Genomic DNA, 18,543 nt, shown 5'->3' with positions numbered 1-18,543 from the left:
TCTTGAATGGTCCCTTGAGGGACTGGAAGGAGTGTGCGCAGCAAATGAACCCTTACTTGGAAACACCTTAAGTGGAAAAGTTACCCCACAGTTCCCAATGTAAGAAGTTTCAAAAATATAAGCCACATGTGCGGATGAAGCTCAATCAAGAGACTTGTGGAAAAGGAAGTCAAAAAGATCCTAACAAATTGGTAAATGCAACTATGCCACCCGGTACACATGGCACATGTCAGGCTAGTTCAACACCATCAGAGGCCAATCTTCCAGAAGTGCCAGAATACTTCAAGAACTACACAAGTGGCAGTGCGCGAATAGCAATGCCAAGACCACTAAGGGAATTTGAAGTTCAAGAAACTGATAGCATTCGAGAAACTTCAATCTTTGAGGGACCGGCAAAAACATGCACAATAAACCTCACCCTTGAAGGGGAGGAAGAAAAACTAGTTTTCATTGGGAAACAGCTTCGACAAGAAGATGAAACCAAACTCAAAGCACTCCTAATGGAATCCTGTGACTGACTAGCATGGTCATACAAAGAGATGAAAGGAATTTCACTAGAAGTGGCAGTACGCACAATACCTATAAGGGAAGGTGCTCACCCTAAGGTATGTGGACCTTATCGCACAAATCCTAAGTATGGCACCATGGTTTATGAGATGAGCTAGAAAAACTCCTAGATGCCGGATTCATCTACGAGATAGAGCACACTGATTGGGTTTCACCCATCGTCATTGTGCCTAAATGCAACAAGAAGCTTAGAATATGCGTAAACTTAAAAAATGTAAATGCCCCCACAATTAGGGATCACTATCCCCTACCCTTAACAGAAACAATTTTGGAAAAGGTGGCAGGCTCCAAAATATATAGCTTCTTAGATGGCTTCAGTGGATATAACCAAGTGCAAATTTCTCCTAAAGACTAATTAAAAATAGCATTTGCTTCAGAATGGGGTATTTTTGCATGTAGAGTCATGCCATTCGGCCTTTGTAATGCCCCAGCCACATTCCAGCGAGTCATGTTCACAGCTTTCAAGTCATTTCTGAATAAGTTTTTACAGGTGTTCTTGGATGATTTGTGCATCCATTCAAACAAAAAAAACCACTTCAAATGTCTTGAAGCAATACCAATCAAATGTAGGGAGTATGGCATCTCCCTAAATCCAACAAAATGCCAGTTCATGGTCACCCACGGAGTTGTTTTGGGACACATTGTCTCTCAACATGGGATTGCAACTGACATGGACAAAATCAAAATCATCATGGAATTGCCTCCTCCTATAAATTCCAAAGGTGTACAGGTCTTTATGGGACATGCCGACTATTATAGAAGATTTATATTGCAGTATGCCATGATAGCTAGACCACTTTACAAATTATTAGTGGAATTCTTATGGACCGAAGAGTGCAACCAAGCCTTTGAGCTTTTAAAGTGGCGCCTAATCATAGCACCCATCCTTATATCTCTCAATTGGGATATTGATTTTCATGTTCATACTGATGGATCCAAGTATGCAATTGGGAGTGTGCTTTGTCAACCTGGTGAAATAAGAAAGACTACCCATTCTACTTCACCACCAGTCGATATCTCAATGATGTAGAGATCAACTATACCACCATAGAAAGAGAAGCCCTAGCAATGGTGTATAGTGTAAAGAAATTTTGGCACTATCTATTGGCAAATGATTTTGTCTTCTACACTGACCATCAAGCATTGCTTTATCTTGTGAACCGTTTGTGTACAACAGGAAGAATAACTAGATGACTCCTCTTACTTCAAGAATTCAACTTCAAAATAGTGGTCTGCAAAGGTGCCCAACACTACAGTGTAGATCACATGTCTTGTGTCAAGTCGGGAGAAGAAGCCATTGGAGTAGAAGACGACTTACCAGATGCCATACTATTTCAAATAGATGCTGTTCTAGAGTGGTGTGGAGATATCATTGGGCACTTAATGGCAAGAAGACCACCCCCTGAAATGAAAGTAGTAGATGCCAGAAAATTGATTCTAAAGGCTGCACCCTATCAACTCATTGCAGGACAACTATACAAGATGGGCAAGGACCAGATATTAAGAAGATGTGTAATGCCTCATGAGATCATGCCAATCCTTAGTGAAGTCCATGAAGGCATTGCAGGAGGACACTTACAAGGGGAAGCCACAGTAAGAAAAGTTCTCCTCGCAGGCTACTGGTGGCCAACACTTTGGGCAGATGCTATGAATATGTAAAAGGCTATGATGTATGCTAAAGACGGCCTTGAATAGTTGGGATTATTTAGTGCAAAGTCAAATTTAAGTTTATGAAGTATGTTTCTTTTAAGCAAGGAGGATAAAAAACAAAACAAAAATGCATGGGGGAAAATTGAATATAATTGTTTTGATTAAGAAAAAATGTCGCCTTCTCTTTAAATTTGGATGATTGACATGACGTTGGTAGGAGAAGAGATAGTTGAAAAATGTAGTCAAGGTTGATGTGGACAAGTAAATGCAAGTATATAGAAATGAGGGCTTTCTTTAATAAAGATAAGAAAATGATACCTACCTTTATGACCTTTCAATGTTTTGCAAGGCCATTTGGTTTTCAATGCTCTAAGTGTGGTGAAAAAAGAATTAAAAACACTAGCATTTTAGTACAAGACTACTAGTTGTTCTTTTCAAAATTGTAACATTAGATGAGCTCTTACTAAAGGCAACTTTTTAGAAAATGTGCTTTTAGTTCCGTGTAATCTACACTCCTATCCAAAGAACGTGCTAATGTCTCCAAGCTTGCCATGATTGGAAAAGTATCTTTTTCTTTATGAAGGACACTCACCCACCCACCCACACATTGATGTCAAAGTAAAAGTATCCTTAGTGGATTTCCACATCTTTGTAGAAAATTGAGCATGGTGGATAATCCATGATAGACCTTGTCATTAGGTTTATCAATGACCTTACTTAATAGCTTCTTAAAGCATGGTCATTGCTTTCAGCCCCATGATTGTTTCTTAACTTGGAATTACCTGAGAAATATCACCCTTGCTATTGTGCCTTGATCGAGGTGCCAATCCTTATGTAGGGAGGCTTCCTAATGCAAGATGATGTTGAGTTACTTCTAGGGCCCCTAATTGAGCAAAGTTTGGTGCAAAGTTATTGGTGTTATTTACAGTATCTCAAAAGTATGCCATGTTCCCCATAAGGTGGATTCTTGCATCATGGCCATATGCGTGTCCCAAGATGATGGCCTTGTTGTCTATGGCTCTATGAGCCTTGGCCCTTAACAATGAAATTATGATCTATGGATCCATGAGTCGTAATACCAACACGAGATACTAAAAGCATTGAGAGAGACCATAAAGAATTGCCGAAAAGCATAATATTTCCCTGTGAAAATTGACAAATAAGTGGTCTCCATAAAGGGATACTCATTGTTATACCTTATTGATTACACAAAATATCTACAATGGGACAATATTTTAAGAAGCAACCCAATCATAGATTAGGATTACTTAGTCATTCTTAGCTTTATGGATATGCTAAGTGTAAAGAGAAGGTGAGCTTACATCCTTGTGGTAGAAGGCCATTGTCTCCACTAAGGGGGAATAATGGTAGCAAATTTGTCTCCCTAGGTTAAAATCTAGAACAAACTTGTAGAAACCTATTCTTTAGTGCTTAAATTGCTACTCAAGTAATTGTTTTTAAGAAAGCAATAGTCGAATTATATTAGGGTGTGCTAGTTGCATTTTGTTATATTAGTGAAAGTTGTATTTGGCCCATCCCCCTTTTTAATTCTAATTTGATGGTAATGAGAAGTCAAATTAAATCTTAATAAGGATATTAACTAGAAGTCAAATGAATCTTAATAAAAAGATCAAGATCTTCCAGAAAGTGATGAGGGGGAGACATCAAAGGTGCATTTGTGGACGACGAGGGACAACGAACATCAAAAGTGAGGCTGTGGACCACCCATTCTGATGGGGCATGGCCCCTCACCTACGGCATATATCCCTCTACGTGTAAAAGGGGGTAATCACACCTTTTCTATGTGGCTTTGCCCATATATTCAAGGGTGTTGCTTTCATGGACACCCCACACGCCACTCAAAGAGAGTGGAGAAATTTCAACTAGGATGACTTTGGATTGGCGTCCATTGCCATTGACCCTCCATTGACTCTTGTGTACAAGAAGCCAAATTGGTCATCAACCAAGAAAAAGTTTACCCACTCCTTCCTCATCCTTATCAATTCATACCATCAAGGGGGTTTCGTGCCAAAGTTCATCTGTGCAAAGCTCGAAAGAATTGCTCACCTTGATGAATGCTTGCCATGAAATTAGACATGAGCTCCCTTCTGAGGAACTCTCCCACAGTAATTTCTCTATGTCTCGCCAAGCTCAATTGCCCTCCGAGCCTCGCCTGCATGTTGCTGCAAGTTCTGTGCCTTTCAAATGGGAAGAAGCTCCTGGTAAACCCCGGCCCTGCATGCTCAGCCCCGAGCAGATGGATCTTGCCCCGCTGCAGCTGCCCCCCCGCCTTCAGTGCAGCCCTGGCTTTCATCCGTCCCCTCATCACACGCATCCAACCAAACTCAAGATGAAACTCTATCGATGCGTGGCCTCGTTCAGTGGACAGCACCCCGTTCGTGACCCCGAGAGAAACGCCATCGCTTCGCATCGTCGTGCCGTGAGTTGTATCTTTGGTAGAACAACTAGCATCGCAGCCGGCAACGTAACCGGAAGCGCCGTGCTAGCGGTTGCTTCTGTCGATGCTTGCTCTATCCCGTCCGCTTCGGATCAAGATGAATTAGACAGTGAGCCGGATTCTTCAGCGACCGACCCACCATTTGCGGCAGTCATAGCGGCGTCACCGACCTCTTCATGCTGTCCAGATGTCAGCCCCGATGTAGATGAGAAGCGCACATACAGGAAGGAGCTACGATTAACAGTAGTCTCGCAGCGGTTCCGGAATTTCTTGAGGTCTTGGTTCGTGCTTCCGAAGATGCGGAGGAAGCAGACTAAACAGACGGAGATGTGGTCGCCAACGTTAGCGACTTATCTATACAACGCAAAGGCATTGCACGAGGACGAGGAGAAGGAGTCATCGTCGCCCACCGGTATGGCAAGTCGATTTGTTCTAGAGGATGATTGTTCGAGCGATGAATCGAGCAGCAATACTTCAACAGCAGAGAGCTCTTTCCACATCCACTCACGCTCAACAACGCCCACGTTTCAAAGCCACAATGGAAACGATGGTGCAGGAGAACGATTGCCATGCAAGAGGCAGTGCAAAGTCCGAAAAACGGTGCGCGTAGTGGTAAGCAACGAGTCCGTGCATTCGCAAATTACTGAGCTTGCTTGGAGCCCCTCGGCAGTTTCTGTTTTAGCTCAGTCTCTCGCTGTTTTCTCATCGTCGTATGATCGTCGTACCATTCAAAAGGAAAGTATGCTTTCTTTGGAAGCAGCTGCAGCTCCACCTGAGCTCGCCGTCTGGAGTTCGCTCACGTGAGCTCTGGAATCCTCCTCCTTCGGCCCCTCGCAGTTGAGTGCGTGAGTCGGGGAAACAAGGGAAAAACATGAATTTCATTCATGTGGCCTGCCCAAGATGATGCAAAGGGGGTGAATTGAAAGCTAGAAGAAAGAGAAAGTGAGAGAGGGAGGGAGGGGGAGAGAATGGAGGATTTCACTAGCATCCCAATCAGAAAAATATCTTTTTGTAAATAATAAAAGCCTAGCACAACCATGCCCTCTGGCAGATAAAAAAGAAACAAGTTGAATGATGAGAAACATTCGTAAGGCCTGGCGAGATCGGAATTAGATGCATAGAGGGCTGAAAGCGCAGAGAGAGAGAGAGAGAGAGAGAGAGAGAGAGAGAGAGAAGGGGGGGGGGGGAAGATGAATTTGATAGGGGGGGGGGCAAAGAGAGTGGGAGGGGGGGGGGAGGGAGAGAGAGAGAGAGAGAGAGAGAGATTCTAGGGTAGAAAATAGAAAGTGAAAGTTGGTGAATGTCATTCACTTGGGCTTGTTCGAAATAAAAAGAAGAGAAAAAAAGGGAGGAAATGGTGGAGATCACATGGTCCCAACCAATCACAAAAAAAGCAATGAACATTTACAAAAAATTAAATTTTCCTTTCGCAAGAGAGGGTGCCTTCTTTCCTAGAGGGTAGGCCAAAAAGCCTCCATGTCTCTTAATTGAATCATTGGTTACAGACCACCCTCACGCTCCCAGTAGTTACACACCACCCCATCTGCTTAAGGGATGGGGGATGTGCTTTACACATAGAGGGGGAAGATTTAAGATAAATTTTGTGAGGGGTTAGCAACTACGGCCTTAGCTTATTGGGTGAACTCTTGTCTTTTCCAATGTGGACCATGGTTTAAAACTTGGATGAGGGAGTTTGGCTGCCCAAGGTTTAGTCCATCCCCTTTTTAAGCATGCAATCATTTCTGCAAGGTGATGTCCATGTCACCCCAGGTCGAGCATTGAGTGTGTAGACACCCTATATACACAGTATCAACCTCACATAATCACAAAGAAGTGAAGTTTGTTTCTTTCACTCCATAAGTTAGGGTCATAGCAAAGGCCCAAATCCATGACACAAGGGTCGAGCAAAAGAGAGGCTATCGCCTAAGAGGGAGCTGATTGCATTCTTTACCAATGGGTTTAGCAACCTATTGGTTTAGCATAGACTTCAATTCTCATCCTAATCATTATCTCCCCTTGCACAATAAAATGATGGCATGTGTGTCCTCCTCTCTTAAACACAACTAAATGCTAGTCATCCTCTCTTATCTAACCCATTGTGTTGTTGGGATATGGTGGGATGAAAATACATCAGAAATATGATTTGGATACATGAAATAGGATCCACTAATACCTAAAGCTTTTGTTCTTGTTCGTCATTAAAGGTCTATTTTAACACACCATGCGATTTATTATATAAATCAAGTGTCTACTAAAAGCTAATTATTTAGAACGTAAAAAATGAAAAGCAAAAGCCAAGATTCTTATAAATATGTCAAAGTCAATCATCATCATGCTTGGGCTTGTCCTCTCAGGTTGCAACAATCAAGGTGGCTCTTCTGCAATCCCAAGGTCATGGGAGGAGATCAATCCCTAGAAACTTATGAGAAAGATGCTCAAATGTAAGTGTGGTATTTGCAACCATATTATGTTTTTCATTGCTTGTATCGATAATGTAATGCGCTTTGAAGAGGATGACATTTCTATTGCTAGGCCATATCGCTCATGGGAAGTTGTGCTCTGTATAGTTTGAGGATGCAACAATTTCAGTACTTGTTCTTTCATGCTCTTGTAATAGCAATATTGTCTTGTTTCTTTTCTATAGTTTCTTTATTGTCAATGTATATGTCATGCCATGTTATGTTTTGGATGTTAAGGGATTGTTCGTTTGTTTGAATGGCAAGTACAACATGCATAATTCCTTGTAGTAATTTTATGGGTCCTTTGTTTTGTTGTAGTTATTCAAACATATGAAATTTTCTATTTCTATTTCTCTTTTCTTTGTTTTGTTTGCTTGTTGGTTGTATTTTCTTGAATATTCTTCGAGGCAAATGCTCTTTGCTCTTTTTTAATATTTTGTGATGACGTCATTGAAGTAAATGTCCTTGCTTTCAAGGTCCATTCTTTCCAACTGCCAGCATCATTATAGCAAGAACAAGCATTCCTCTAGTGGGCTTGTCTTGATGTATACAAACTCTTGAGTGTTGCTTGTTAGTGGTAGAAAAAGTGCCAAATAAAGTGCTTGTTGTGCGCTAATTGGCTATGTGTTTAATATTGCATTTTTGACTTTCCTTACTCTTTCATTTGCAGGTGCCTTGTTTTTTATACACTGGTTTAGGACATCCATTACAACCTCCTTTGTAGCCATGTCTACTTTTGCAATGTACAGTGTGCAATACACTGCTGCTCCATGGGGGTTTAATATATTTTGTATGTTAGGGTTGGCTCCCCATAATTTTAACAATCTAGGGTTAAAGTTGTTTGTGTATATATCTTTTGGTTCCCTTTGTTACATCATTAACAAACAAATCTCATAATCACTGTGTTGCATTGTTCCAAAGATTATCTCACCTGAACCTCCATACAAGGTGTCTGGATGGACCCCAAACCTTCACAAATGGTTCTAAATCATGCACCCTTAAAGATTGGAGTAGGGAAAGTAACTAGTATCAAGAGATGGGCAAAAGAAAGATTGATTCTCATGCATCAGCAACTGCAATGCCTGAAAGTCAATCTTCTTTGATCCTTTCTCTAAGAATTATATCCAATAGCTTCTTCTAAGCTCCAAACACCTTGCATCATTCATGGCTTGCTCAAAACATTGATTGCCTTGTCTTCCTGAATTAAATGATTTCAGATCGTGGGAGAATCTCAGATGAGAGAGGAAGTGGTGAGATTTGAAGGAGAAGCACCCAAAATAGAGAAAGAAGAAGGTAGGATGAATCTCATTCAAAAATCTTGAACATTTTGAAAGAATGAGAGTAAAATGGGAGGGAAATACATGTAGAGAAGAGAAGTGACGAGATTTTGGCATGAGAGTCCATCCCATGAGAGGGAGAATAGAGAAAGAAGCTTCCCGCTCGAGAGCCAGCAGGAAATTTGAAAAGAGGGCTGGAGCAAAGAAAAGTTCGAAATGGTGCTCAGAAATGAGGGGGAAGCAAGAGGAATGAGAGAGAATGAAAGGAGTGTGATAGTTGGATGGGAGGATTTGGTTTTAGGTCAAATGGTTCAAGTTTGGTTGAGAAGCTAGGTTTCTCAGTTTAGTTATACTTAAAAAACATGATGGGAGAGTTGAGGCAGCAAGTGGGTGCTCCACCTCATTGTTTGGACCATTGAATAAAGAAATAGAGAAGTCAGGCCACTTCCAATATTCTATTGCCCTCCACCAGCCAAAATTCTATTGGGTTTTATTCACCTTATTCTTCCATGTCACCAGCCCAAGGGCTCCCTTATAGGGCCCTTTTTTAGTCCAAATTTTTTGTAATGATTAATTGCCTGGTCGAAATAGTAAATTAGATTTCCTCGTGCTTGCTAGGATATTGGAGAAAATAGATGGAAAAGATATCACAGGACAACATGTTGTAGCATTTGTGCACAATACAACATCATCCACTTGATTAATGAAATCCTTTCACACATTTCAATAGCCTTTCAAGTTTCATACAAGGTTCTTGTTTTTTATGGAGAAGGAGTGAAAAATGTCTTGGACTTTAATCCAAGTGAGATACAAGTACTTATAAGCAATGCCACCGGATAGTCATAGATGACCCTAAACTTCATTATGTTTATCTTTCCATCTGGTGATAATTGTCGATGGAACACCAAAATGTGTTGAGCCACACATTTCAATAGCCTTTCAAGTTTCATACAAGGTTCTTATTTTTTATGGAGAAGGAGTGAAAAATGTCTTGGACTTTAATCCAAGTGAGATACAAGTACTTATAAGCAATGCCACCAGATAGTCATAGATGACCCTAAACTTCATGATGTTTATCTTTCCATCTGGTGATAATTGTCGATGGAACACCAAAATGTGTTGAGCCACTTTGTTGATGTAGTGGCCGATCGATGCCATCCCCCCACCAGAAGACCCTCTGGTTCCACCCTTGCATCCGGCATACTCATCAACCCATAAAATATCCTGCAACCAACATATTACATAAAAATCTAAAGATTATATAAATTAATAAAATATCATTTTTCAAGAATTAATAAGAATAAGAGTTTTTTTCCAAGTAAAAATCATATCTTTAAGAAATCTTATTTGGGAGGCCACTAGGACCCTAGCAACCATGCCCATATATTTTATGCCCAAAAAACCCCTGCAAGCCCAAAATTCAACATCATGCGACCAGAATTGAGCTTTTGCAGGGGTTTTTTGGGCATGGTTGCTAGGGTCCCAGTGGCCTCCCAAAAAATATTCCTAAAGATATGATTTTAATCTATGAAAAAACCACAACCCTGTTTACACAAATGGAATGGGAGGGGCAAGTAGCAAGGGCATGTGTAAGGGGCAAGTGGCAAGGTAAGTGTGATAGTGGCAGGATGTCCTGGGTTCAAAATCATAACATTTGGTTGGGTTTTGTAACCTAAACCCTCATTCTTATTTTTCATTCCCTAAATCAAATTTGGGAGGCCTCTGACACCCTAGAAACCATGTCCATCATTTTCAAGCCAAAAACCCCCCTGTAAACCCTAAAACATCATGCGACTAGTGAAAATGATGGACATGGATTCTAGGGTTCAGAGGCCTCCCAAATTTGGTTTAGGGAATGAAAAATAAGATGTGGATGTCGGGTTTAAAAGTCATAAAATTTTCTTGGGTTTTCTACTCTAACCCCTAAACCCTATTTTTTATTCCCTACCAGTTGAAGAAAAAGCAATGATTTTTGTTCCTAAAATGGAACCTAGAATTATACTGATGATTTTGAATCACATGATGAAGCTGGAAAAGCTACATACCTTTTCTGCCTCATCATGGAGTGCGTCAGCTATAGTGTCCAATTGGACTCCCTTTTGTGGTTGATCTTGAACTTCATGTTGGCTTGAGGTGCCAGCTTCTTCATCTCTTTCCCCGAACAGTTCCCTCTTCAAAATCATGAATTGCTCATCGGACATGTCATACTCTGGTGCGGCATCCTCGATTGCCTTTTGTGTTAGTTGCATTGCCTCTAGATTGGTGAGGCTCGAGTCATCAAAGCATGCAATCTCATTGATTGCTAGATTCACTAGAGCATCAAAGTCAATGACATCATCAAAAGTGTCATTTGAGAGCCGATAGAGCACCTCATCCTCTCGGAGACCGATTTATTCCATCACTTCCAATAAGGTAAGGTATTCCTCACCCTCAATCCTGATTGGATCAACCGAAGCTTTGTTGAATTCAACATATAAGTGGTGTATAGGTACACCATTTTTTTGAAAAAAAAGAGTTTGTTGAATTCAATATATAAGTGTGTATAGAATATATACCCTTTTTTTGAAAAACAAAGCATACAATACATTATCTTATTGGTGGTGTATAGATACACCATTTGTATGGAAAAAAGCATACAAAACATTATCTGATGCATCTGGATCTCGTTTAGAGTCATCAGATTCATGTAATGTATTTGTGCTTGATGGGTCAAGTCTTGCCAAATGATGTTTAATATGGACACGACTTGGATCAGGGATTGTGATACATTTTTCAACATTGTATCCATGCTTCTTTTTAAAACTTCGTGTCCTCGATTTCCAGTAATGAATAATGCTACTGACTTCCACCTCTATTAATCCCTCATTATTTGGAACCCATTCATGTTTCTTTTGCAAGCATCCCTCATAGAGTTGTTTTATTGTATATCTTCTCGAGAGATTTTTCAATGGCTTTGGTTCATACCATAAAGCTGTGAATGTTATAGGAGTTCCCTTGTCATCCCTTTCTATCTTAGCAACCTTTCCAACCCAAATTGGGCCACCTTGGTCATCCAACTCTGAACCTAGATTAGATGCCCAAACTACAACAAATAGACCCTCTTCAATCTCATTAGATGGTATAAACTCTGATAAGGGTTTGTCTCCCTTCCTACCACAATGTTTTTGAGGTAAAAGGCATTCCTTTGTTTCCTCCATATCCACTAACATATTTATATCCAAAGGAAAACTTGGTGACCTAGCTTGTTCCGGCCAAAAGGATTCATAGTATTCAATGCTCATTAAGTTTTCTTGTCTTTCTAAAGATTGGATAAGTGCTTCAGTTGATTTAATTGTCTCCAAATTCTTAGTTGATTGCTCAGGATATTTTTGCATCATACTTTGAAGATGTTTAATGAAGGCTTTCAAGCCTTTCATTTCATCTATGTCAAGTGATTTGTTTTTTGCAAGAACAAATCTAGTCTCCTCCAATGGAATTATTTGTTGTAATAAAGCATATGACTCACTCCATAAATGATCTCCATCTACTGAGTAGTGCTTCCATTGCATCACTGGAATATTGTTATGCATGTGAAACCGAAAGTAGTGTGGATTTGTGTGTCCTATTAGGGCATCATCTCCTATTCGTAAATGTGGCCCTATGAATGCTCTCCAATCTACCATCCTCTCTAAGATGGCCACTTCTGATTCTTCCTTGCGAGACCCTCCAATTTTTTTCCCAATTCAAAATAGCATATCCTCCATTGGAGCTCCATTGTCAAAACATCCCTTGACTTCAACTCACCAGAGATAACACTGAAGATTTGATCTATGTCTTCATGTGTATGGCCGATAAGAAGAAAGCCAACTTCCACTTCTTCAAATATTTTCAAACCAACCAACATAGAGCATAAAGCAAATATATATTCATTCTTGTTCTCTCTCCAACAATTATCAGCTTGTATTCGCAATGTGTTAGGTAAACATCCGCGAGCATCTCTGATCTTTCTTATTGCTTTCATTATTGATGTAACAACCTGGTTACTATCATGGTCATGCAAACTATCAATCCATACATCACAAAAGATTTGATATCCATGTAATAATACTCCACACAAGTGTGTTTTTAGTCCACGTTTGCCCTCCAATGCTAGTGGGATACGTCTATATCGTGGCAAAGTTGTATTATTCTGGTCCATGCCATCAATGGTGATGCACATGGACTTATCGACATGTGAAATAGCTTCCTCTCTCCAAGAAGCATACAACTTTCGAGCATCCTGCACATGATGTAAATGGATTGATCGCCATTTGATATATCTTCCTCGCTGCTACTGCTCACATTTACTATGTTTAATGGCATTTTTTAATTCATCACATGTCTTACATTTTGACATCCTTTGCTTTGATGGTGTCTTGACATGGCAAAAATCTCTATGCCAAATTTTGTACAAGGTTGACCGTGAAATCGGGTGGTAGCAAGCTAAGGGTGTCCACTTTTTGTTCACTCCCCAATCCTAAGGAGGTGGAAAAACAAGCTTTTTAGCACACAAAAATGCAAATCTCACCTACTTCCCTATGGATCTAGTCTTTGAAGTCTTCTGACACAACATCACACTTGCTATTGTGCACACAATCGTATAGTCTGATCGAAAATTCGATGCACACACAAAAAATTTCTTTGTGTCACACAGCATGGTTCCAGGGTGGTCACACGTTTGTCACGAACAAAGAGTGTCATATTAAATTCTAAATTTCTCACTCATTTTAGATTAAATGTTATTGAAACTTTGTAAGTGGTCTCTTTGCATTATGTAGAGCTTAACTTGATTTATTGGTAATTTTTTGAATGATTTATCTAATTATAAATAATTATTTATAATAAATAAAGTCATAAAATACATGCATTTTAGTAGCACACCACATTTTTTTAGTATTTTGAATAATTAAGCAAATCCAATTCGGTGGAAGGTTAGTAGGCACATAAGGGTGTGTGGTTGAATCATCAAATCCCAAATCCAACGGTTAGATTTAGGAAGATTGAAGTTTGATTTTTACTTTTACTCCTCAGAGGATCAAAGAATATTAAAAATAAATCTAGTAATTCTCAAACATAACCAAACATTTCAAAAATGACAATATTTTTAGTCCTCTGCATGATGAATAAGAGGAAAAAATTTTGGTTAAATTTGAGTAAGGGAAATGTACGATATGGCCTCCAACAGTTAAATCTCCCTTTTGTGGGGGAAAAAGGGCCACCCAAGCCTAATACCAAGATAAGGTAGGCTTGGTATTAGGCTTGGTGAGGTAGGCTAGGAGCATCACCGATCCTAGTGGCAAGCCTTTGGAGTCTGCATGCTGCCCATGTGGAAGGCTGAGTGATCAAAACCATGCCACGTTGTTAGACCACATGGTGCCATCTCATCAAGCAGATGTGACATCACTCCTTGCCATGTCACCTTACATTGCCACACGTGCTGCCACATGTGCCACCTCATCATTCCACATCATCAGCCATGTGATCACACAATGCCACCTTGGCATACCTCCTCAACCTTGCCACGTCACCAATCCCTCCACCTCAATTTGCCATGTCAATCTACCACCTCATGAATGCCAACTCATCATGCCACATCACCTTTCAATGTCATCGAAGAGGCCCAATACCACATCATGACCATGCAGGAAGAGACTATATTACCAGACCATCATGGTGCCACATCAGCCAGATGTATACACATGACGATGTGCGAGGCATACAATACCTCGATCGAGGTATATAACCTGGGTGAGGCATACAATACCTCGTTCGAGGTATGTGACCGAGGACACCTAGAGATACCTCGATCGAGGTTCATACATACATGCGCAATGCACTAAATACCTTGATCGTCGAGGTATAAGGTCTGATCAAGGTATATGATCGGGGCTCTGGGCATAGCAGACCTCTCCACCAAAACTAAGCCAATTAGTATCAATCTTAGCACCTCTCCACCAATAATAATGAAGAGCAATCTAAGAGAAATCTAGTGGATGAGTTGAGGCTCTCTATAAGACACCACGTTTTGGTTCATTTCACCCATTCTTAGCCATTCTTGCCTCCTCATCACTTTGTTACACCTTCCATCCTACTTTCATTGAGAATGGTTTCTCAAAGCCGTAGAGCTAGTAGATGTGAAAGATGTAGGAACCCCCCCCCAAATCTCATTGACGAGGAGCGCAAGCGGAAGGCTCGTGAGCGCAAGAGAGCCTCTTGAGCTCGAGCTCGCGCTGCCACCACTGATCCACCTCCAGCTCTACCTCTACATCCCACCTCCACCCCCACCCCCACCTCCATTGTCCCCCCATGCTCATCCGCTCCCCTACCTCTAGCCTCCGCCCTTCCCCTAGCCACCTACATTTTGGCCTCCACCTCTACCTCTTCCCCCTCCACCCTCCCCCTTCCCCCTCCCCCTCCCCCTCCCCCCGCTCCGCTTGGTGCCTCCCTTCCCCCGTCCACCCTACCATCTCCCATTGATCCCCTTGCCCCAACTTGTAGCAGCAGTATTGCTTCACGACGTGACTTGCCGAAGTCCACTATCCGTCGTCGTACTAGCAAGATTGTGCAGTCTTTTTTTTGTGACCTCACGCCAGCTTCGCAGTCTTCTCTTCTTACGTCCTTGATTGATCACCCTGACTTGGTAGAGTGTAGGAGGCTTGCTGGTCTTGGTGCACGTAGAGATAGGGTTGTATCTAGCGAGGTCCTTAGCAGTGTTCGACATTCCTATGCTTCTATTAAGCATAGGAACTCCAGTGATGCCTTGGCAGCACGTCGTGCTATTGTGGCTGCCATTAGTAGACCTCATATGATAGGCCATGTGCGTACCGCTTCACGTCTTCTTCAGATTGCACCGCGCACATTGCAAGCAGGCATCATTAGGAGGCAGAGTCTAGAGGATAGTGAGACTGATGCTCTTTGGGCTTCGAGTGGTCGTGCACCTCGCAGCGATCGATTGTTGGATGATTCCACTAGGTCCTTCATACAACAGTTTTGGGAGGAGCATTGCAGAGCATCCCCGGTGTTCAAGAAGGCATTGCGGAAGAGGGTGTCACGCGGTGTGTACATTGAGCATGGTGCATGTTTTTTGGAGTGTACCCAGACTGAGTTGTACACTCAGCTTGTAGAGGCGCACCCGGAGTTCAAGATTGGGCAGAGGTCATTTGAGCGATGCAGGCCATGGTTTGTGCGATGCTCTCAGGAGCGTGACACATGCTGTTGTCGCTACCATGTGGATTTTGGATTGATGTATGACATATTCCATTCCCTTGATGGTCATAGGGGAGTGGTTCCTACTAGCCCTCACGACTTCATTCATTCCATATTGTGTACACGAGATGGTGATGCTTTATTCCACTCCCTTGATTGTGTGGAAGGCATGTGTACTTTGTGTGGTGACTTTGCTAGAGTGCCACGAGTTGCACTAGATACTTGTGATGTGCAGATGGTTCGTTGGCAGCAGTATGAGTACTGTACCTTGACATTAGATGGTGGTGCACAGTCGAGGAGGTTGCAGCTTGTGGGGAAGGAGACACCACGTGTTGTATTCATTGACTGTTTTCGAGGGAAGCTGTACCGCTACATACGCCACTCGCACACTGCGAAATGGGAGGATCGTCAGTTTCGTGCATGTTTGAGGACATTTCCTATAGGGGTGGTTGTCTCAATGGTGGACTTTGCGGAGAATTACACCTTTGCACCACAGCATGAGATCCAATCGGAGTATTATTTCTCCGAACAGGTGACGTGTGATTGAGTATTGATTTTTTCCCCGCCTCATTATATTGAATTATTTCAATAGTCATATTTTTTTTTCAATGCCATATTGCAGGTTGCTATATTTGTGCACATTAGCTATCGTCATGCACAGGCTCATGTGGATGGCATTGATAGCACCATGGACTCACGCATCATTGTGCGAGAGTATCACTTCTACATTAGTGATGATCGATCGCATGATGCCCATTTTGTGCAGCATTGCTTCACTTTGCATGATAGTTTCTTGAGGGATCATGGTGTCACATGGCAGCGGCGCTGGATCTGGTCAGACGGTTGCGGTGGTCAGTTCAAATCCGCTAGATAGTTTTATTGGTTCTGCAGATGGCACCGTGAGACAGGCATTCCGATCACATGGAGCTACTTCGAGACAGGGCACGGTAAGGGAGAGCACGATGGTGCAGGTGCTTGCATGAAGCGTGCTTTGCGTCGATACCAGTTGCGTCACAGTGCCGATCGCTTCAAGGATGCACATGATGTGGTGCGGTGGTGCAACCAGCACTTATCCACTAGTGCTATGTCCTCGTTTCAGTCGCGTGACGATAGGGTGGTGAGCCGGTATTTTTGGTGTGTGGACATTGGGAGTCTTGATCGGTCGAGGCCTTTTGATTGTCGTTCTGTGCCTGGCACTCTTGATTTCCATTCCATCAGGAGCGTAGGTGAGTCTCACCCCACGATCTTTTCTCGACGGTTTGCATGTTTTTGCTCTGCATGCATTGATGATGATTGGGGAGGGTGCTCCATGATACCATGGGCCGATCCATCGGTACGGCGAGTGCTTTCTCCCTTCCAGCCTTGGGAGGAGATACATGATGATCAGGATGTGGGATTCAGTTCCTGTAGAGATTATGACCAGCTTACAGATATTTTGCGTATTGGTGATATCTTCGCGGTTATTGCTTCGGAGGGCATTGAGGAGGGTGTGGATTATTACTTGTTGCGATGCTCTATGCTGAAGAGTGTGCTGAATGAGGATACAGTGGATGGGCATGGGATGCACTTCAATGCTCATAGCATGATCGTAGGTGGCCACTATTTTCAGTAGATACAGAGGCGTGGTCGCTATATTGAGTTCCAGGAGTACATGGCGGATCAAGAGGCATACATGTATTCTCATCTTGTTGTTGGGATCAAGATTACTTTGAGTTGTGTTCGCACTCGCAAGGCGACGTCCACTCCACGATGGCGCCTTGCAGTGGCGGATCACGAGAGCATACTTGCAACTATTGGCATGAGAGCTGATCCTGAGGAGTAGCACATTACATATCATATTTTTTGGGATCATCAGTTGATCAGATTGATTTTTATTGGGTATCACTAGTTGATTACACTTTTTTGTATTCGATATGTATAGGCTCACTGTGTGACCGTACCATTGTAATTTTCATGGACTCATATTTTGTATTTCATTATGATGGCTGTATACACGTTCATACACATCATTGTATTAGATTCTATTTTTAACATGATGTCCGATGTCTTCTCAATGGGATTTGTTGTGTTTGTAATACAAAAAATTGTTTATTAGTAGTAATGTTGTAATTTGTTTTGTGCATTAGGACATTTTAAAAACGTGACTAAGAAAATTCGCGCACGTACTAACGAAATACGCGTGTGGACTTGCTTGTTGGGGATGAAACTTCGCACGACTCTTAGGCCACCCTAGACATACATCCACGCGAGATTTGGTCTGAATTGATTTGGTATGCGCCACGTGGAAGGTACAATGCGTACATTTTTACAATCCCTACTAGCACTCGTGACTACGTATGAGCTATGGCGCATGTACTAACAAAATGCGCGTGTGGACTTATCTGTTGGGAATGAAACTTCACACGACTCTTAGGCCACCCTAGACATACATCCACGCAAGATTTGGTCTCCAACTTATTTGGTATGCGCCACGTGGAAGGTATAATGCGTACATTTTTACAATCCCTACTAGCACGACTACGTGTGAGAAATGGCGCACGTACTAACCAAATATGCATGTGGACTTATCTATTGGAGATTAAACTTTGCACGGCTCTTAGGCTACCGTAGACGTACATCCACGCAAGATTTGGTGCCCAACTGATTTGGTATGCGCCACATGGAAGGACAGCTGTGTACATTTTTACAATCCCTACTAGCACGACTACGTATGAGCTATGGCGCATGTACTAACAAAATACGCATGTGGATTTATCTGTTGGGAATGAAACTTCGCACGACTCTTAGGCCACCCTAGACATACATCCACACAAGATTTGGTCTCCAACTTATTTGGTATGCGCCATGTGGAAGGTATAATGCGTACATTTTTACAATCCCTACTAGCACGACTACGTGTGAAAAATGG

The 18,543-nt window shown here is 42.0% G+C and overlaps 1 protein-coding gene across 1 annotated transcript; it reads left to right on the top strand.

The window, feature by feature from the left end:
• Positions 1 to 4,209: 4,209 nt before the first annotated feature.
• On the top strand, positions 4,210 to 7,147 carry LOC147895141 (uncharacterized). Its single transcript, XM_087383273.1, has 2 exons — positions 4,210 to 5,287; positions 7,030 to 7,147. The coding sequence occupies exons 1-2, from the start codon at positions 4,289 to 4,291 to the stop codon at positions 7,099 to 7,101; spliced, it is 1,071 nt and encodes a 356-aa protein (XP_087239399.1). The 5' UTR covers positions 4,210 to 4,288; the 3' UTR covers positions 7,102 to 7,147.
• The last annotated feature ends 11,396 nt before the right edge of the window (positions 7,148 to 18,543 follow it).

Source organism: Dipteris shenzhenensis, chromosome 13 (assembly GCF_047967505.1).
Source record: "Dipteris shenzhenensis isolate YYH24624 ecotype China chromosome 13, Dip_SZ_1.0, whole genome shotgun sequence".
In the NCBI taxonomy this organism is placed as follows: Eukaryota; Viridiplantae; Streptophyta; class Polypodiopsida; order Gleicheniales; family Dipteridaceae; genus Dipteris; species Dipteris shenzhenensis.
This window is presented reverse-complemented; position numbering and strand designations above follow the sequence as displayed.

Excerpts from the sequence above, each read along its gene's own strand:
- LOC147895141 (XM_087383273.1), top strand. The coding sequence starts at position 4,289 with ATGAATGCTTGCCATGAAATTAGACATGAGCTCCCTTCTGAGGAACTC. Across the intron at positions 5,288-7,029 it reads GAAAAACGGTGCGCGTAGTG|GTTGCAACAATCAAGGTGGC; the intron begins GTAAGCAACGAG and ends TTGTCCTCTCAG.